Genomic DNA, 21749 nt, shown 5'->3' on the forward strand with positions numbered 1-21749 from the left:
AAGCAAGAGTAAGAAAACAAACAAATAAATAAAACTACAGGCCAATATCTCTGATGAAAACAGTTACAAAAAAAATATCAACAAAACAACAGCACTCCAAATCCAACAACACATTAAAAAGTCATTCACCATTACCAGGTGGGATTTATTTCAGGGATGCAAGGGTGGTTCAGTATTTACAATCAAATCAATCAACATAATACATCACATTAACAAGAGAAAGATATGAACCATAGGATAATCTCAGGAAATGCAGAAAAAACACTTGACAAAGTAACACATCCACTCATGATAAAAACTCTCAACAAAGCTGGTTTAGATGAAACCCATCTCAACATAATAAAGGTCATATATGAAAAACCCACACCTCACATATTCTGTGGGGGAAAGACAGAGAGCCCTTTCTCTAAGGTCAGAAATAAGACAAGGATGTCTACTGTCAACACTTTTATTCAACATAGTACTGGAAGTCCTAGCCACAGTAATCAGACAAGGAAAACAAATAAAAGGAATCCAAATTGTTAAGGAAGAAGTAAAACTTTCACTTATTTGCAGACAGCATGGTATTAATATAGAACACCCTAAGACTCCACCAAACCATTAGAACTGATAAATGAAAAAAAAAAAAAAAAAAAAAAAGATAAATGGATTTAGGAAAGTCACAGAATACAAAACTAACATACAAAAATCTGTTGCATTTCTATACACTAATAATGAAATAGCAAAAAGAGAAATTATGAAAACAATCCTGTTTACAATTATACCAGGATGAATAAATTACCTGGGAATAAACATAAGAAAGTGAAAGACCTGTACTCTGAAAACCATAAAACACTGACTAAAGAAATTGAAAATATATGTTAATGGCCTGAAAGAATTAATACTGTTAAAGTGTACATACTACCTAAAGAATTCTATAGATTGAATACAAATTCCTATCAAAACATCAACAGGATTGCTCACAGAACTAGGACAAATAATACTAAAATTTGTATGGAATCACAAAATAACGCTGAATAGTCAAATCAATCTTGAGAAAGAACAAAGCTGGACATACAATAACCCCAGATTTCAATGTATACTACAAAGCTGTAATAATCAAAATGGTATGATACTGGCACAAGTATAAACAGATCAACAGAACAAAACGAAGTCTAGAAATAAACCCATGCTTTTATAGTGAATTACTCTATGACAAAGTCGGCAGGACTACACAATGGGGAAAAGACAATCTCCTCAACAAATTGTGCTCAGAAAACTGGACAGCTACATGCAAAAGAATGAAATCAGACCACTTTCTTGCACCATATTCAAAAAATAAACTAAAAATGGATTAAAGATCTAAATGGGAGACATGAAATAATAAAATTCCTAGATGGAAACATAGGCAGTAATTTCTTTGATGTTGGCCATAGAAACATTTTTCTAGGTATGTCTCCTCTGGTAAGGGAAACAAAAGCAACATTAAAGTAGCAGGACTACACCAAAACAAAAAGCTTTTGCATAGCAAAGAAAACCATCAACACAACTAAAAGACAACCTACTGAATGGGAGAAGATATTTGCAAAGGACATATATCTGATAAACGATTAATTTCCAAAATATATAAAGAAATGACACAACTCAAACCAAAAGAACATAATCCAAACAAAAAGTAGGCAGAGGACTAGAACAGACATTTTTCCAAAGACATACACAATCACCAACAAACACATGAAAAGATGCTCAGTATCACCAATCACCAGGGAAATGCAGATTAAAACCACAATGAGATATCACTTTATACCTGTCAGAATGGCTAAAATCAAAAACACAAGAAACAATAAGTACTGGTGAAGAGGTAGAGAAAAAAGAACCTCGTACACTACTGGCATGAATGCAAACTTGTGCAGCCACTGTGTAAACAGTGTGGAGGTTCCTCAAGAATGAAAATTACCAAGGATCCAGTAATTGTACTAATAGGTAATGACCAAAAGCCTACGAAAACACTAATTAAAAAAGATATATGAATCCCTATGCTTGCTGCAGTATTATTTATAATAGCCAAGATATGGAAGCAATCCAAGTGTCCATCCATACATGAATGCATAAAGAAATTGTTATGTACATACATATTGAAATACACATAAACACACACATATAAAGGGACATCACTCAGCCATAAAGAAAAAGTGAGAACTTGCTATTTGCAACAATATGGATGAACCCAGAAGGTATAATGCTAAGTGAAATAAGTCAATCAGAGAAAGACAAATATCATAAAACTTCGTGCATTTGTGGAATTTAGAAACAAGGAAAAAAAGTCAAAAAATCAAACTCTTAAGTACAGAGAACAAACTGGTGGTTGCCAGAGGGTAGGTGGGTTAGAGGATGGTTCAAATAGTCTTAACAGAGATTAAGACTGCACTTATCTTGATGAGCACTGAGAAAGGTACAGAACTGCTGAATCATAGTACACACTTGAAACTAATAACTGTACATTAATTACATTTGAATAAAAAAATTGAGGAAGAGAACAAAGTGAATTTCATCTTTAAAATATAGTTCTTTCCCATTAAAACTAAATTTAAAAAGATTAAGTGAGGTACTATTTTGGAACACAAAGTAAAATGTTTGAGTTAAGGTATTGGGAAGGCTGTGGTTAATTGAAGCAACACAAAATAATGGTACAAACACATCTTTACTAGAAGGCTCAATTTAATACAGACTTTGATCCTGCAATTCCACTTGCAGGAATTTACTCAAAAAAAATAATTACAGATATATACAGATACCTAGCTATAAGGATGTTTAATATAATTCTGATTATAAAAAGGAAAAATTAAATAGCTAGTGGTAGGAAGTTAATTAACTACATCACTATATACACACAGTGAAAAACTTCAACTACAGTCTTCACTAATTTGATTTTAAAGTAAAAACAAACAAAACCAGAAATTTTTATTCAAAAAGGATCAAGGTTCTGTCCAGCATGTAAAGAGCTTGGAGGTTGACACTCTTCTCTTCATAGCAAGAAAAAACTTGAACAAACTGAAAAACAACAACTCTTCTTAGATCTGTAAGAATGAGGTCAGAGGGCACTGTGTCTTCCAATATTAGACACAGGCAGATATAGAGAATCATAGCTTACTGGAGCAGAAGCCCAGGTACAGAGACTGCACTGGAGGCAGTTCCAAAGTATACGAAATTAGAATGTGACTGACAATTTGCTAGAGGTTCAATGTTAAAAAGCTTAAGAGTTAAAAACTCCAGGAGGGCCAGTCTTAGGGAAGACACCACACTTATTCTGAGTTTTACCTCCAAGTACCCTTCCAGGTTCTCTAGACACTTCTGATCTTCTAACAAGGATCAGAAAAAATTTCCTCCTGTTGCAACAGGGATACGGGAAAAGTAGACACACTGAAATATATCTAGAGCATTCTGTCCTCTTTAACAAGGCTTGCCTGCAAAGCAAATTATTTTACCAGAGTCCAGCTCTCTTCGGGAAGGGAAATACCCAACTCTAGCCCCTTCTTCCCTTCATGACTCCCCTAAAGGGGTAATGTGTGTGTTACTTGTTGAGGGTGGGGGAATCTGAGAAGTACCTGTATAGGTACTATGTTCAGGGGCATAGGCTCTCTTACACACAAAACTGAGACCTAATTACAGGAATATATGATGCTTCTCCTCCCTCAACATCTTCCCACCACATTAACAGGGCTCCTGTATTAAAGTAGGGGTTTACAAGTGAAAGAACTCTCAGACCTTGTTTATGAAATCTCTAGGGAATTCCAAAGAAAACAGCTGGAGACAAAAGCAAGAACACAAGAAGAAATTTTAGTTTCTGACACCTAAGGGTGCAGCAAACAATAAACACAACCTAATTTTAAGCTGAATAAACATAAAAATCTCACACTAAAGACTTACCTACCTCAGTTCTTTATAGACAGTACATCATTTCTGGCTTTCAACAAAATGTTACAGGGGCGCCTGGGTGGCGCAGTCGGTTAAGCGTCCGACTTCAGCCAGGTCACGATCTCGCGGTCCGGGAGTTCGAGCCCCGCGTCGGGCTCTGGGCTGATGGCTCAGAGCCTGGAGCCTGTTTCCGATTCTGTGTCTCCCTCTCTCTCTCTGCCCCTCCCCCGTTCATGCTCTGTCTCTCTCTGTCCCCAAAATAAATAAGCGTTGAAAAAAAAAAAAAATGTTACAAGGCACACTAAAAGGAAAAAAGACATAGCCTGAAAAGACAAAACGAGGCTCAGATGTGACTAAGATTTTGGAATTAGCAGACTGGCAGTATAAAACAACTACAACTAACATGTTAAGGGCTCTAATGGAAAAAGCAGGTATCATGCAATTACAAACAAGCATTGTAAGCAGAGATGGAATTTCTAAGAATGAATCAAGAGGAAACAGCAAAAATCAGCCATCAGCACTGATCCTTTAAACATTAAAATGGTAATAAGGCAAAATTATGAACAACATCTCTGCCCACAAATTTGATCCCTAGATGAAATGGACCATTTCTTTGAAAGGCACAATCTAACAAAATGTATGCAAGAAAAATAATCTGAATATGTTTATATGTATTAAAGAAATCGAGTCAATAAATAACCTTCCAAAACAGAAACCATCAGGCCCAGATAGGTTCACTGGTAAACTCCACCAAACATTTAAGGAACAAATGATAGTAATTCCCTACTAATGATAAGTCTCTTCCAGGAAATAAAGGTGAATGAATACATTCTAACTAATTGTATGAGGTAAGCATTACCTTAATATGAAAACCAGACAATGACATTACAAGAAAGGAAAACTACATACCAATATCTCTCATGAATACAGATGCAAAAATTCTCAACAAAGTAGTAGTGAACTAAATCACACAATACATAAAAATAAGTGGGATTCATTCTAACTATGCCAGACTCATTCACCATTCCTAAAACAAATGATTAATCCATAACAACAATAGAATAAAAGAAGAAAAATATGATTTTATGAAGAGATATAGAAAAAGCATTTCAGAAAATCCAATACCAATTCAAAAATACATCAGGACTAGAAGGGAATTTCTTTAATGCTAAAAACATCTAAAAAAATATATCTACAGCTAACACCATTTTTAATAGTGAGAAATTACATGATTTCACACTCAGATCAAGAAGGATCACCACTGGTATTCAAAATGATACTTGAGGGGCGCCTGGGTGGCGCAGTCGGTTAAGCGTCCGACTTCAGCCAGGTCACGATCTCGCGGTCCGTGAGTTCGAGCCCCGCGTCGGGCTCTGGGCTGATGGCTCAGAGCCTGGAGCCTGTCTCCGATTCTGTGTCTCCCTCTCTCTCTGCCCCTCCCCCGTTCATGCTCTGTCTCTCTCTGTCCCAAAAATAAATAAAATTTGAAAAAAAAAAAAATTAAAAAAAAAAAAATGATACTTGAACACTTAGCTAATGCAGTAAGACAAGAAAAGGAAATAAAATGTATACAGATAGGGAGGAAGAAATAAAATCATCTCTTTGTAGATGGTAAGATCATGAATGGAGAAAATCCCAAAGAATACACACACACTATTGGAATTAATAAACTACTGAAGCAAAGTTGTAGGATACAAGGTTAATATACCAATGTCAACTACTTTCTACATGAGGAAAACTAAAAAAATCTGATTAAAAAAAATCAAAGTGGACCTAAATACATGAACAGATATTCCATTTACATGGATAAGAAGACTCAGTATTGTTATTATGTCAGTTCTTTCAATCTTAATCTATAGATTCAATGAAATCCCAATCAAAATTCTAAAGTTATTCTGTAGATATAAACTGATTTTAAAGTTTACGTGGAAAGGAAAAAGACACAGAAGAGCCAATATGATATTGCAAGAGAACAAAGTTGGAGGTCAGAAACTACTCTACTACAAGACTTACTATAAAGCTAAAGTAACATATACAATTGACCCTTGAGCAACAAGGGATAAACTGCTTGGATCCACTTATACACACACATTTTTTTTTCTTTTAATAAATATAGTACAATACTGTAAGTGTATTTTCTCTTATGATTTTCTTAACATTTTCTTTTTTCTAGGTTATTTTAAGAATATAGCATATATCACATATAACATACAAAACAGGTATTATCAACTGTTTATGTTATCAGTAATTAAGACTTCCAGTCAACAGTAGGCTATTAGTAGTGAAGTTTTGGGAGGAACTAAAAGTTACACACTCATTTTAAACTGTACAGGCAGTTGCAACCCTAAAACTTGTGTTGTTCAAGGGTCAACTGCAGAGTGTAGTAATGGTGAAAAAATAGAAAAATAAATAAATAAATAGAACAAAATAGAAACCCAGATATAGACTCACAAAAATATTTTTGACAAAGAAGAGAAGATAATTCAAAAGATAAAAGTCTAAAGGTAATGGAACTGGACATCCACAGGTAAAAAACTGAGTTGACAGAGCACTTAAACCTCACAAACATTAAATGTAACATACACCTATACATTAAACACAAAACTGTAGAACTTCTAAAAAGGAACACAGAAAAAAATCTGTGTGACTTTGTGTCTGGCAATGAATTTTTAGGTACAACACCAAAAGCACAATCTAGAAAAGAAAAAATTGATAAACTGAATTTTAAATTAAAAACTTTTGCTCTATAAAAGACACTGTTAAGAGAATGAAGACAAGCCACAGACTGAGAAAAAAATACTTGCAAAACACAGATTTGATAAAAGACTAGTATACAAAACATACAAGAACATTTAAACAATAAAATGGAAAAAAAGCAACCCAGTTAAAAAAATGGACAAAAGATCTGGACACCTAACCAAATAAAATATATAGGTGATAAGCATATGAAAAGATGCTCAGTATTATATGTCACTAGAAAATTGCATATTAAAACAATGATATTTCTGCTCTATACCTGATAGAATGTCTAAACCCAAAAAATGATGACATCAAATGCTGGTGAGGACATACAATAATAAGAACTGATTCACTGCAGACTAGAATGTAAAATGGTACATCTACTTTGGAAGAGTTTGGCAGTTTCTTACAAAATGAAGCATACTCTTACCACACAATCTGGAAATCAGACATGTTGGTATTTATCCAAATGAGTTAAAGACTTACGTCCATACAAAACCTGCACCAGATTGTTTGTAACAATTTTATTCATAACTACGAAAAAGTGGAAACAACAAAGATATCCTTTAATAGGTAAATGGATCAACAAACTGTGATACATCCATAAGATGAAATATTATTTGCTGCTAAGAAGAAATGAGCTATCAAGACATGAGAAGAAATGAAGGAAAGTTAGACACATATTGCTAGGAGCAAAGGACAATTTGAAAAAGGATACACACTGTATCATTCCAGCTCTATGGATGGAAAAGGCTAACCTATGGAGATACTCAGAAAGATCATGGTTGCCAAGAATTCAAGAGAAGGGAAAATGGGTGGAGCACAGAAGACTTTTAGGACAGCTAAATGATTTTCCTGTGATACTGTCACAGTGGATATATGTCATAATACATTTCTCAAAACGTGTAATGTACAACTCACAGAGTAAACCTTAATCTAAACTATGAATTTTTCTTAATACTAATGTATCAATACTGGTCCATCAATGGTAACAAACATACCACTCTAGGCAAGAAGCTAATAATAAGGTAAACTGGGTTAATGCTAGGGGACCTAGGCCAGTAGGAATATATGGAAAATTGTTGTACTCTCAAGTTAATTTTTCTCTAAACCCTTAAACTGCTCTAAAAAAGTTTATTAAAAAAAATCCAAAAGAAAGGAAGAAATGATCAAAAGTCACAATTCTTACTCCTCCATGTGGACAACTATGGTGACCCCAAAAAACATGCAAAAATACACACTCAAAACTGCTTTACTCTTTTTAATGATAATTTGTGAAAAACAGAGATGAAAACACAAACTTACAGAAGATTTGTGAAAATGAAATGTAAGTACCAAAAACATAGTTTCAAGTTACTAATAGATTATAAAATGAAGTAAAAATTTCTGTAAAGTAAAACATATAGACAAAATCTGTTTTAGCAAAATATGACCGTACAGAAATGTTTGCAAAACAATAATGGTAATTCATAGGAAATATTAGCTACTTTAAAAATGCTTTAGGGGCGCCTGGATGGCTCACTTGGTTGAGCTCAGGTCATGATCTCAGGGATCATGAGTTCCAGCCCTGTGTAGGCTCTGTGCTGACAACTCAGCCTGGAGCCTGCTTCTAATTCTGTCTCCCTCTCTCTCTGCTCCTCCCCTGCTTACGGGCAGGTGCTCTCTCTCTCAATCTCTCTCTCTCTCTCAAAAATAAAACATGAAAAACACATACTTACACACACACACGAGTAAAAATACTTTAAAACTAATTTATCTGGTGCGCCTGGGTGGCTCGGTCGATTGAGCACCTGACTTCATTCAGCTCAGGTCATGGTATTTCAGTTCCTGAGTTCAAGACCTGCATTGGCCTCCCTGCTGTCATCACAGAGCCCGCTTCAGATCCTCTGTCTCCCTCTCTCCCTGCCCCTTCCCTGCCTCCCACACACACTCTCTCTCAAAAATTAACAAACGCAAAAAGTAAGAATATTTATATACAAAAATAAGAAAAATTGTTATAGTTTGTTCTTGTCAATACTGATCATGGCACTATTTAGGAACATAACTCCCAGAGGCTGGCAGGTTATTTCTACAATATAAAGCAAATATACACAGTACTATTTTGTAACAGTATGTAATATACTGGAAAGATATTAGTTACATATTATTTCTTTTAAAAGTACACAAGGGGCACTGGGGTGGCTCTTGATTTCAGCTCAGGTCATAATCTCATGGTTTGGGAGTTCAAGCTCCAGGTCAGGCTCTACACTGACAGTATGGAGACTACTTGGGGTTCTCTCTCCCATTCTCTCTGCCCCTCCCATGTCCTCTCTCTCTCAAAATAAACATTTTCTTAAAAATAAAAGTACACGGCAAAACTTTATGATCTGGCTGTTAATAAATCCATAGAAACAGATTAAAAGGACTAAAATTACATAAATCAACATTTTAGAATTGTTTCCAGGTGCAGGAATAACAGATTATTTTCATTTTTTCTCACCACTTTTACACTGAATGTATTACCTTTTTTGAATTTTAAAAAATCATGTTGCACATTTAAATCAAGTAATATATAATTTGACTATATAAAGTTTTCAGTGCTAGGACAATAAACATTTTATTTTAGCTTCTAAACATGTTACACATGTAAAATTCGTTTCAACCTAAGTTTAATACATGATACCCATCAGACATTGCATCAGGATGATGCTATATATAACACATTGGACAGAAGTCTAATAGTTATTAGCTACAACACAGCTTTTAGAGAAAATACATTGCTTTTTACGCATTGTAAAGTAAGTTGACTAAAACATACACAAACCTAGAAGTGATTACTTTAAGAAAACAATATAAGGTGACATTTCTGGGTCATCTATATTAAAAAATGTCTATTTTTACAATGGTGGCAAGATGCGAGAAAGTGAGAATGTGTAGGCACACCAAAAGAAAAGCTAACATACTTAGACCTTTAATCTTGTCAAATCTGATCTCAATCTTTTGGTCAAAACTTCATACTAATCTGTCTCATTATTCAAGGAAGAAGTAAAATATCTAAGATTTTATTGTGTTTTTAAGGGACATTGGGATGAGAAGGGACATTGGGAAAAGAATATACTATTAAGGGGAAGAAGAAATCAGGAAAAACTAGCAACCCCAAAAGATGCTTCTTTGAAAATAAGCACCTGGGAAAAATCTGGAGTGAAATGGGGTAATAAAACTGAAATAGAAGGATGAGGAACAATTGTCAGTTCCAGACTTCACCCATTTCCTAGTTTATAATCTTCAACTTGCATCTTATTTTCTCATTTAAGCACTTCATAAAACACAGTCTCATCGGCCAATCCGGTTCAAATAAACACGTAACAAGGTCACTTAATAATCAGTATTTTAATTTACAATAGAATTCATTTACAAAGCCATCTCTCAAAAATCTACATTCCTAAAACAGTTAAAATTAAAATGGAAGCCTCTATCCCACTCCATCAGAAGACAAGAGATTCTACAGAGAGTAAGAAAAGGACTTTACATTGGGAGATACCAGACACAACAAGAAGGCGAGGATATCATATAAAAAAAAATCAAATGTTGTGATTCTTGTGCTGTTTTCAGCTGGTTCTCAAATCCCTGGCAATCAGGCTTATGCCTTCTGTGAACAGGGTTTCTCATAATAGGCACTAATGACATTTCGAACTAATGCTTTGCTGTGAGTGGCTGTCTTATGCATTATAGAAAGTTCAACAGCATCTGCAGCATCTATCCACCAGTTTTCAATTGCAACTCTTGATAATCAAATATGTCTCTGGACATTGCCAAATGTCTTCTGGGAGTCATATTGTCACAGCTGAGAACCACTGACAGGAAAAGGCAAAAGATTAGAGGCAAAAGATTAGAAAATTCTACTCATTGGGTTCTTATTAGCCCAAGAGAAAAGGCTTTCAAATGAATAAAAAGTTGATGTCGGTGATCCCCCCACAAATATGCTCCACACAAATCCTTCCAGTGAGAACCATTAATAACTAGCAAGCCTCAGCCAAATTCACAGCCTGAAATAGCTTCCTGATGCCCTTTACATAAATTTGAACACACAACCAAGAATCACAAGACAGCTGAGGAAAACTTCTAAGATGAAAGCCTCTGAAACATCCTAACAGAAAGAATAACTTAGAGAAAACCGAGTAAGTAGGGAGAAATAAACTTCAAAAAATTAAATTAAATGCTTAACTCAATTAAACATTCAAAACTTCAATTAAATCCATAAAGAGAAAAAATATCAGGATGCCATTTTAAAAATGCAGAGATCAAAAAAGGTATTGGAAATTAAAAATATAACAACAAAAATTAAAGTCTCAAATGTTTAAAAAATCAAGCAAGTTTCCAAAAAACTGTAAAGCAAGACTGGAAGATGATTTTAAAAATGGGAGAAAACAAACAGCTCTAAGAGTGTAATATCTAATTGCAGCTTCAGAACCAAAAATAGAGGTAAGGATATTACAGGACAAGTATCAGAAACTTTCTCAGAGGTAAGGAAAACAAGTTGCCAGACAGAAAGAACCCATGAAATGCACAGCAAAGTCACCTCACAACAAACACTGTGACATTTCAGAACACTGGGAACAACAAAGAACATTCTTTAAGCTTCAAACAAAAATAGGGTGCAGAAGCTTCCATAAAGAAGAAAAGAGTGAAATGCAAAGTGTTGAAAATAAGAATGGCTTCAGATTTTATATCAGACACTAAGAATTCCTTTGCAATTCTGAGGAAAAACATTTCCAACTTAAAATCCTACATCCAAACTAAATTAGGGTAATCTAAAGATATTTACATACAGAACATAACGCCTCAGACCATTCGCCTCTCAGATAGCTACTGGAGATTGTGACCAAATAATATGAGGATAATCATTAACCTTAATGGATAACCATTAATCTTTTAATGATGATAACCTACGTTAAAGAAATTCTGAAGCATGTACTTAAGCAAAAGAAAACAGATCCTCAAAGAAAACTCAGAGATGCAAAAATTAACATAAAACGAAGAATTACATGGGATACAGGATCTATCACAGAATAGAGAGAGGTTGCATGAGGGGTAACCACATCAAGGAGCCAGCCTAAACTGGAGATCAGAATGTTTTAGGAGAAATTTCTCAGCGATAGTTAAACTGATTTAAAAAAAATAAAAAATAAAAAATTGATACTTCTGAACCTATGCAGATGTGCTGACAATAAGCAAGCAGATTGTTCGGGGCTGAATTAATGATAAATATTGAGGAACTACACAGACATAGGATGGTTATTTACCAAAAACTAAGATATCAGTGAAATGATGGGGGGCGCAGGGCTTGGGTATTTGTGGGAAAAAAACCAAATTTACATCGCTCACCGTGGAAGTCAACGGATAATGCCTAACATGGAAAAATCAAGTGGCAGCATATAAGATGTTATTTGTAAATACAGAGTTAAATATCAAAAGAATTAGCCAAAAAAAAAAAGCTTTAAAAGTTTTTGCCCCTAGCGAGGGGGGAAGTAAAGGCTTTAACAGTCACTTTTTCCAACATCACATCCTCCCTGGGGCCTAGCAAGGTGTGGAGATAAAGGCCCAACCATTTCAACCCACCATGATGCAATTCTGGTGGGCCACATTCTGGAGAATTGAACCTGTGATAAATAAATTAAGCTTTTTTTTTTTTTTTTTTAATAAGCCATGTACAAATAGTTAATATTTCAAGTGCATGTTCGTTTACATTTGAAACTTAATACTTAAAAAAATATATTTGAAAATATTTTCTAAATTTTAATTACCTTGGCATCTTATGCTGTAGAGGCCAATTTGATTGAAAAATTTTAAACTAATGTATGACAAGTTAAAACACACAATTTTGGCTGGAAGTAGAAAGATCTTGAAATCAAATCTCAAAAATTAAAAAGAAAAGAAAAGAGGATAAGGGTTCCATATATGGTAATGGCAGATCAGATCAATCCTATTAAAACCAACAAAAAACCTTCACAATAAAAACCAAAGAAACAAAGCAGTATGAAATTACATGCCAAAATACAGGAGGATAAATCAGAAAAATAAACACCATAGTCAGTCACTTTTTCCTGAAGACTTGTACTTATCCAGAAGAAAAGACTGAGAAACAAGAAGAAAGCTCTGCTGGGCTATGAAGAAAAAAATCGAAGCACAAGACTGACCAAACCCAGATGCAAATAAATCATCACTCAAATTAAAGTTGAGATCTTAAGGAACATCATTTGGATTAGGAAGAACTGGAAGTAAAATGGAACTTGTAGAACTCATGACTTAAGTCCTACTTAAAGTTAAGTGTAAAACAGAATTACTCTGAAGTCCTGAATATGAACTAAGCGACTTGGGACTGGTAGTGTGCCTGTTACCTTTCCTAGGAAAACATGGCTTCTTGAAAAAGATACCATTATCCTAGGACTCACATATTCTTATAATTTTTCAAATCCAACAACTGGCACACAGGCACACATGAAAAACCATGAAACCAAGAAAAATCATAAACCAGCAAAAACAGACCCATTACAAATTAAGAAATTGGAATTACTGGTCACAAACAACAATTATGAATACTGTGCCAATAAAAGCCACAGTAATTTTTAGTAAGTAGCTAGAAACAGTAAGAATAGATATAGGTGATTTACTTCTTAAAAAGACACTGACCCACAGATTCAAGAATTTCAATTAATTCAAAACAGGAAAAAAAAAATTCTACACAAAATGCCATAAAGAAATAGAAGAAAACTTAAGACAAAGAAACATTCTTTAAAGATTTCTTCCAAATCAGCCAGTATTAGACTGACAGGTGACTTCTCAAAATCAACAATCAAAAAAAAAAAAAAAAAAGCAAAAACAAAAACCCACAATGGAACATTATCTTCAAGATTCTGAAAAACCACCACAATCCTGTAATTTGAAAGACCCAAAACTTTCTTCAAGATTGAAGGTGAAAAAAAGACACTTGGAAGGTAAGCAAAAAAATTAAGGTAATTGGCCATCAGTACACCTGAATTAAAAATATTCTAGGGGCTCTGGATGGTTCAGTGGGTTAAGCGTCAGACTTTGGCTCAGGTCATGATGTCGTGGTCCGTGAGTTCGAGCCCTGTGTCGTGCTCTGTGCTGACAGCCCCAAGCCTGGAGCCTGCGTAGGATTCTGCGTCTCTGTAGCTCTTGCTGCCCCCACTCCCACCCCCCAGTTCACCCTCTGTCTCTGACTCTCAAAATACAAATTAAAAAAAAAGAAAAAAAAGATTCTAAACAGTGTACTAAAAGCAAAAGGAAAAAGATCCTCAAAGAGAATTCAGAGATGCAAAAACAGTTGAGAAAATTCATTTACATACCCAAGTTGTTCCAAACATACTTAAGCATTTTTCAACAACTGAATCAAGTATCAATTTTCAAATTTAAATTAACACTTCATAAAACTAAAAATTCAGTTCCTCAGTAACACTTTTAGCCAGATTTCAAGTGGTTCATAGCCAGCCACAAGCTGGCTACAGTATTGGGTAGCACAAGTATAGAACTTCTTCGAGTTAAAGTTACAAATAAATTTAAAACAATAGGAATTAGTATATAAACCAGTAAGGAATGAAATGAAGATAAAAATCATCCAGGAAGCGAGAAATGCTCCAATCATAGAGAAGATATTTGCGATACTAGTCAAATATTTAAGTAAAACACAGACTACCCAATAGAAACATTGTGACAATTCAAATAAGAAATCCAAACAGCCTACAACTATTTTACAAATTGCTCAAAGTCATTAATAACCAGGGAACTATAAAAACATAAAGCCACACTCATCATGTTGGCATCAACAAAAGACATCAACTGTTAGTGAGACTGTAGAAAAAAAGCATCTACCATATACTGCTGGTGGGAGTTTAAATTGATCTATTTTGGAAAAGTTTGGCATAATCTCCATTCTACAAAAATGCAGGCTATGCGTGGAAAAATACATGCACAAGAACATTCACAGTAGCATTGCTCGTAACTGCTAAAAACTGGACACAATCCAAATGCCTATTAATATTAGATGAGTTACATTAATTGTGGTTTATTCAGAAAAAGACTACATCACACTATAGACATTACTATATAAAATGAAAAAAAACATGAACAATAGCTAAATGTACTAATTGGGTTAAATATTGGTGACACGTGAGGAAAATAACACATAACGTTTAACTCTTTTTACATACAGGTAAAATACAGATAAAATTCATCTGAATCGGGTAGTAATGCCAACACTGGTGGTTAAAAAATACTTGAAATAAATGTAGAAAATAATTACCATAAAAATCCGGTTGCTGTTAACCTCCTGTAGTGGTGAGGCAGGAGGAATATTCAGGAATTGATGGGGGGAGGAGTAGGTCTCCAGTACTAGGAACGTTCTAGTTCTTGACTGTGGTAGTGATCACTCAGTGTTCACTTAATAATTACTCATCGTATTGTATACCTATGATCTGTGCATTTTTTTGCATAGTTAGTATTTTAACGTAAGAAATTAAAATTTGTTACCTAAAGCACTTATATTACTTTGCTGTGACTTTTTTTCTTTTATAAAATGATATATATTTGGTTACAATATAAACATTTTAAGGCACAGGACTCCAGTTTTGATTCCACTCGACAAGATTACTGCACACGAAGAAAGCAGTTAAGTACTAGGCAATGATGCATAAATAGGGTTAATTGCCAAAGCGTAAGTAAAATGCAGAAAACAAGTAACAACTTTAATTGATAGTGTATCCTAAAGAATAATTATTACAGAATTAAAAACCTGTATGAGGAACAAACATGAGGAATTTTAGATTACTGGCCTTAAAAGAAACTATACAGAATGATAATCTTTCAAAGTACTTTTACAAAAGAAATTAAAGATTGAAATGGTTCTAGTTAAGATTTATGAAATGATGTGAAAAATGGTGTGACTTTACTGAAAAAAAGCCTTACTGATGTAAATACACGAATCCTTTAATAGTCTGAATTATCTTATGAGGGAAACCTTTCCAGCAAAAATAGGTAGCATTTAATTGAGAAACCAAAGGATCTAAATCCGAGACTAGTAACCAAAAAAACTTAAAGCAAAATATTCATTTAAAAACCTCTTATCTACACCATAGAAAAGGAAAAATTTGTGATGTCTCTTCTCCATCAACCGTAACATTCCTCCATATCGAGGACTACACAATCCCATATCGCTTTCTGAGAGCAAGCATAAGCGTTTTGTTGCAGCAACAACGCCAAGCTATAAAGAGGAAATTCCATTCAAGACTTCCCAAGCTTGTTCCCTCCCCAAAAACCACTCCAGAATTCCAAGGAGGGTAGCGAAGTAAGGAATAATGGTCATAATACCTAATACAAGCAATGCATCTAATGCCAGAGTTGTCAAAATTCACACATGGCGCTTCTCTCTTCCCCTGCTCTGAAGCAGTCAACAGTCATCTGCATAGGCTCCAAAGATTCCATTTCTCTCTGACAGCAGTATCATCACATTCCTTACAACCACCATCGGGTGTAGTCAACACCCAGCCAGAGACCTAGTTTCATGAGGAATCCCTACAAGCTTCAAAGATTTGTAGGCAGCCTCACAGGAAAGCCACGAGACAGAAGTGGCCTTCCAGATTTCTGGCCTGCCTGGCCTAGACAAGCCTGCCCCCTTCCCGCATTCTGAGTCTCCACAACCTTCCGTCCTCATTCTTTTCGATTCGCCTTTCACCACTGGCGACCTTAGGCCTTCGTTTCGAGGCCAGCCTAGCCCATATTACCTCTCACAGAAAAGACGCCCTTACCACGGCAGAGCAGCAATCTAGCCACCACAGGAACCGCTTCACAAGGGCCCCTGGCCGCGTAGTCAGCTCAGCTTCACCTGCCACTGCCAACGGTACACCAATACTCCCGGCATTCCCCGCGCACGCAGCGCGTCTCCCACCCCGCCCCACTCCCGCCCAAACACGTGACCTACATTAGTCTCCGTCCACGCCCACTTCCGTTCCTCCACTTTCCCTTAGGAGGTAGGAGGGGTCAGGGGGTTGTTAAAGAGTAGCGACTTCCTCCTACTCCCCGCCCCCGCCCCTCTACCCCCTGCTACAATGTCTTCCGGGTCGCAAGTGCCTCGGAGCCTTCTGGGAAACCAGATCATTTCCTCCCCTCCCCCTCCTCTTGCCTTCAACCAACCAGCCTCCCGTCAGAGAGAGACATGCGCAGTGAGTGCCTCCCGTCTCTTCTACCCGAACCCCCCCTCCCCCCCCCAGCAGAGAGACCCCAGCAGCAGCAGCAGCTGATGATGAAGAGAGAGGCAGTGGCAGAGGGGGGGCACCTTTTATTTCTATTTTTAAAGGGACAGGACACTAATTTTACCCCACTTCAACCTTGAATTGAGGGGGGTGGGGGGAAGGCGGCTGAGTTCCTTCCCCCACCCTCCAGCCCTGAGACCTGAGAGGGGGATTGAGCCTGAGAGAGAAGAAGAAGGAGTTTCTTCTTCTTCGAAAACCCCCATCCACGACTCCTACCCCCTCACCCCTCCACTAGCCTCCCTCCCGAGCCCCCTCCACCCTCCTCCTCTTTGGCCGTGAGAGGAGGAGAGAAAGAGACCAAAAGCCTCTTAGCAACACAGACCCTTCTCTGCTGCTGCTGCTGCTGCTACTGCTGCTGCTGCTTGGCCCTGGCTGGAGACATCTCACTACACCCAGGAGCAGCCACTTCCCCAGCTCTCCTCCTCCTTCGCCTCCTCCTCCTCCACTCCCCCCCCTTTATTACCCTTTGTGTCATCCTCCACAGCTCCAGGGAAGGCACTCAAAAGTGGGGGGCAGGAAAGGTAAGTGTGTCTGTGGGGGCTTCATTGCCTTCCTCTGGCTCTGACTTTAACTCCGGGGCAACAGTAGCACCAAACCACATACGCAGTGGAGCTCCGGGGTGAGGAGGGGGTGGTGCTGGGGGGGGGGGGAGTGAAGGAGGGGTTGGAGTGGGGAGGGGTGTGTGAGGTGGGTGCCCATCCTGTCAGAGGAGGAAGGGCACTTTTATTTTTATTTGCTGTTGTCAAAAGTGGTTTCTCTTCTCCAGCTAACATCTGATTGTGTCTTGCTCCAATGGGGGAAAATACAAAAACAACCCCCTCCTTCCTCCAATGAGGCGCCAGGGAAAGAGACAGAAAGAGGCACACTTTCTAGATGTCACTTGAAAAAATTCATTTGGAGAGCTTTTTTCCTTTTTCCCCAGGAAAAGCTCCACTGCATTTGTTTCTGAGTGGGAAAATGTCGGGATCTGGATTGTATTGGAACTGCTTATCCATTTGTAGACCTGAGTGTTTTCCCCTTTTTGGTTCTGTATGTGATTTGGAAATTGACTTCAGTGTTGGAACAGACTTGATTGGTTTTTGCTTTCTGGGTTTAATTTTTCTTTCTTTCTTTCTTTTTCTTTTTCTTTCCTTTTTTTTTTTTTTTTTTTTTTTTTTTTTTTTTTGTGTCTGACTTGCATGGGAGATTTCAAATTTTTAGTTGATAGAGGCCTTTGGTTAGGTTTTGACTTGTATTACAGCCTTTTTTGTTAAATGTTTGTTTCATATATTAGCATATAAAGTTCAAAGCTTAAAATGCTTAAAGTTTCAATACCACTAGTATTGTCTCTCCTTACATAGGTTCTTGATATTTTCCACAAGATGAGAATATTAGCTATTTTGTAATTAATCTGGATATTTTTCTTATCTTTGTAACTTGTCTGAACAAGTAATCCCCATTGAAAACTTTATGTTGTTCTGGCTTCATGGAAGGCCAAACCTCTCCATCAATAGTTTGCTGGATTGGTACCACTTGCAATTTTAACTGAATTATTTATTTACTGTTGTAAATTGAGATGAGTTTTTCATCTCTTGGGGTACTGAACCAAATTGCTCACTATATGTGAAAGGAGACAGATTTCAAAAATACATTTTCATGAGTCAAATCATGAAGTTGTAGTTAGTATATTCACTGTAGTTTAGACATAAATTGAAAGATAAATTCAGGTTTAGGTTTATAGAATAACAGTCTTCATAAAAATCACTGTGGCTTTCGATTTCAGTGCTGTATTTTATTTCACAAATGCTAGAAAGTATGTTTCCAATATAGGCCTTTTACTAGAGCTTACATTGGAAAGTGTTATTTTGTTTCATACATACATTTCTTTATCCTTTCCTTGAAGATGGATGCACACATTCATATATTCTCTCTCTCTCTCTCTCTCACACACACACTCTCTCTCTCTCTCTCCCTCTGTCACACACACACACACACACACACACACACACACACATACACACACCCTTTTTTGTAACTGCATTGGTATCTCTGATCCCGTAATTTATGTCAGCAAAAAATATTCTTCTGTAAAACAGCAATTTTATGATCAGACTGATAATATGAAAACAGCAATTTGATCAAATAGAAAGGATTGAAGAAAAATAAATCTAGATGGATATTTGACATAAATATTATAAAACAGGATAATACTTTTAATTTTTATTTTTTTATGGCAAAGCCAAAATATAATAAGCTTATATTTTAGTGGCAGAAAAGCATTGCAAATGTAGAAACTTGTTCTGTAAATTTTCATTAATGTGTACAAGAGTAGACATTTAGACACAGGAAAAAAGCTCTGTAGCAATAAACAATATGGCCTTATTTCCTTCCTTTCTGTTATAAATTTGAACAATTTCTTACCTTTCTCTAAGGTGTAATTGGTGCATTTCAGCAGAAATCTTTGTCAAGTTCAAGTTTTTCTCCCAACATCAATACTAATATTCCAGGTCCACCTAGGATTTCTTGTCCTCACTCTAATACCTCAGCAACCTTAACATAAGAGGGAGAAAGTAGAACTTAGTGAAGAAATCAATTTTAAATAAGGCGAATTGTGCAGATAATTGGATGGTGGTTGCCCCGTCGGCAGCTGAGTGAAAATTTACAGTCTTGAGTATAATACCTTTACTTAATATATGTCTGCTTTTCTTTTGAAAACATTCCTTTATCTCACCACTCCCTGGCTAACCCTGTATAATTTGAGATTTCCAGACTTCCTCTGAGTTGGATAATGATTTATGTTTAAAAAACCTTTTTTATTCTAGCTTATTTTTTAAATATTAAGACATATTTTAAGATTGTAATTTTCATCTAAGTGACATCTTGGAGGTCACTTTATCCAACTCTTCGTTTTCCATTTTGCTGAAGTTCAGAGAGTTTGTGGAACTTACCTAGGTTCCAAGGCCTGTAAGTGGGCAGAGCATGGACCAGAGAACTTAGGTCTCTTAACGTTTCCTGTGCTACACGACCTCATTTTCTTTTGTTGGAAATGAAACTGTCATTCACAATTTTGTCTATAGCACTTAAGGATTTTATGTGGAGGCGTATTATCCTAAGAATATTTAGGTAAATAGCTTTAAGCCAAAATTTTGTCTATTTATAATTCAATAATTTGTTGATTTAAAAGGTACTGATTTCTCTCATTGTGGATAGTTACTATTTTGAGAATTATTTGTTTCCCTTGATGCTTATGTTTTCTCTGCACTTCTAATTAATCAGTAAATATGCTTTTTACGCTTGGATTAGAGACATATATATAATAATGACCCATATTGTATTATAAACATTTACCTGCTAGTCTTGCTTTGTGGACCACTTAAGGCTAAAAATTTGTATCTTAGGATTTACATCCCTCACGGTACAGTGTCCGGTGCACAGTAGGCCCTACTGATTAATTGCCGTAATTGGTATTAGAGTTAGGCATATTTGAATTTCTTTACTCCCATATGTGGGGTTCCTTTCCTTTCTTCCTTTTTCCTTTCTTCTCCTCCCTGCTACAATTTCTCCACTACTATGAATTTTTTTTTCTTTATTTTTACTGTAGCTGTCACGTTTTCTATTAGCCAAATTAAATCCTGTTAATAATATAGTACTCATAGAAAGTAAAAACATATTCCCTCTAATCCTGTACAGGATACAATTTGACAAAAGTAATTTATTTTTAGTGAGAGATTTCAAAAAAATTCCTATTAAAAATATCCTAGCAAATATTCAAGATACACTTAAATTTCATTTCATTGAGAGACTAGTGCGATAGGTTACTAGAATGATTAGGCCACTTTTACCAGCTCTATAAAGCAACTGTTACTTAGGTGACATGTTTCCCTGACTTTGTTTTTTTGGTCCTTACCCAGACACTTATCAACTTTCCAGTTTTCTATGGATATGAAGATTTACTCCTAGTCATCAGTGGGACCCCATGAAGTCAGCCAGAAAGCCTATGTCCAACTTATGTACCTTTGCAAACTTGTCTGGATTTTGAATGTATGTGCAAAACAGATTGTACTTAGGTATTCATTAAACATCTTTTGAGCATCTACTGTCTGTCAGGCACTGTGCTAGGCATCTGAGAAACAAGGATGGTCCCTACAGTTTAATGTGAAGAGGTATTTTAATTGTATTCCACAAGTATATTGGTCATAACTTTATTTTGATGTTTCTAAATAAATTTTATATTAACTAAATAAATGGATACTGTTAGGTGGAAAAATGCATGTTTAAGAAGGATTTTGCTGTATTTTATTAAAATAGAAATATATAATGAAAAATTTTCCACTTAATACTGTATTCTGGGGCTTTCTATTCTGTATATAATTTACTAATTTTAGACCATAAAAATAGTCTATGTGACCATCATTACTAGTATTTTAATTGATACATACTTTTATTTGAAGATTATCAACATTGTTTATTGAAGTATCTCTTATAAAATTATTCCAAAACAAAAAACAAAACCCAAACTCTCCAAACTTAAACTTTTTTTTTCTCAAAAGTAACTTCTCTTCTTACATTTCATATACCAGGTTATCTTTCATGGTTCATTGGAATACATGGTACATCATTTTCATTTTGATCATTTAGTTATTTTCTATAGTTTAAGCTAACAGTATAATTTATTTATCATGGAATAATTATGGTATATACTGTTCAGGAGTTTTGGAATTTTCATTGTGTACTAGATAAATTTCTCCAAGATCCTCATTAGAAACTTTCCAGTTCTACCTCAAAATTGGTTAGTTGCAATTATTAATCCTCACTATGTTATGTAACTTCAGT

General features: G+C 35.7%; 1 protein-coding gene and 1 long non-coding RNA gene across 10 annotated transcripts in view; one reads left to right on the top strand and one right to left on the bottom strand.

The window, feature by feature from the left end:
* Nucleotides 1-16541, bottom strand: part of ORC4 (origin recognition complex subunit 4) — an 83087-nt gene extending 66546 nt beyond the window's left edge. For 3 of the 8 annotated variants that reach the window (XM_030324861.1, XM_030324859.1, XM_030324855.1), the window contains exons 1-2: nucleotides 16434-16513; nucleotides 14933-15104 (exon numbers count right to left, since the gene is read on the bottom strand). In XM_030324861.1, the coding sequence (XP_030180721.1) occupies nucleotides 14933-14935 (3 nt within the window). In that variant the 5' untranslated portion in view covers nucleotides 14936-15104; nucleotides 16434-16513. The other 5 variants (XM_030324858.2, XM_030324854.2, XM_030324857.1 and 2 more) reach the window with 5 other exon arrangements.
* A 315-nt stretch (nucleotides 16542-16856) lies between these two features.
* The window catches only part of LOC115520475, a 221750-nt gene continuing 216857 nt past the window's right edge, over nucleotides 16857-21749 (top strand). Inside the window, exons 1-2 of one of the 2 annotated variants that reach the window (XR_003970800.1) lie at nucleotides 16857-17458; nucleotides 20828-21010. This is a non-coding gene — a long non-coding RNA (uncharacterized LOC115520475). Of the gene's footprint in view, nucleotides 17459-20827; nucleotides 21011-21749 lie in introns of those variants that run through there. The other variant, XR_003970801.1, reaches the window with a different exon arrangement.

The sequence above is a fragment of the Lynx canadensis genome, chromosome C1 (genome assembly GCF_007474595.2).
Source record: "Lynx canadensis isolate LIC74 chromosome C1, mLynCan4.pri.v2, whole genome shotgun sequence".
Classification (NCBI taxonomy): Eukaryota; Metazoa; Chordata; class Mammalia; order Carnivora; family Felidae; genus Lynx; species Lynx canadensis.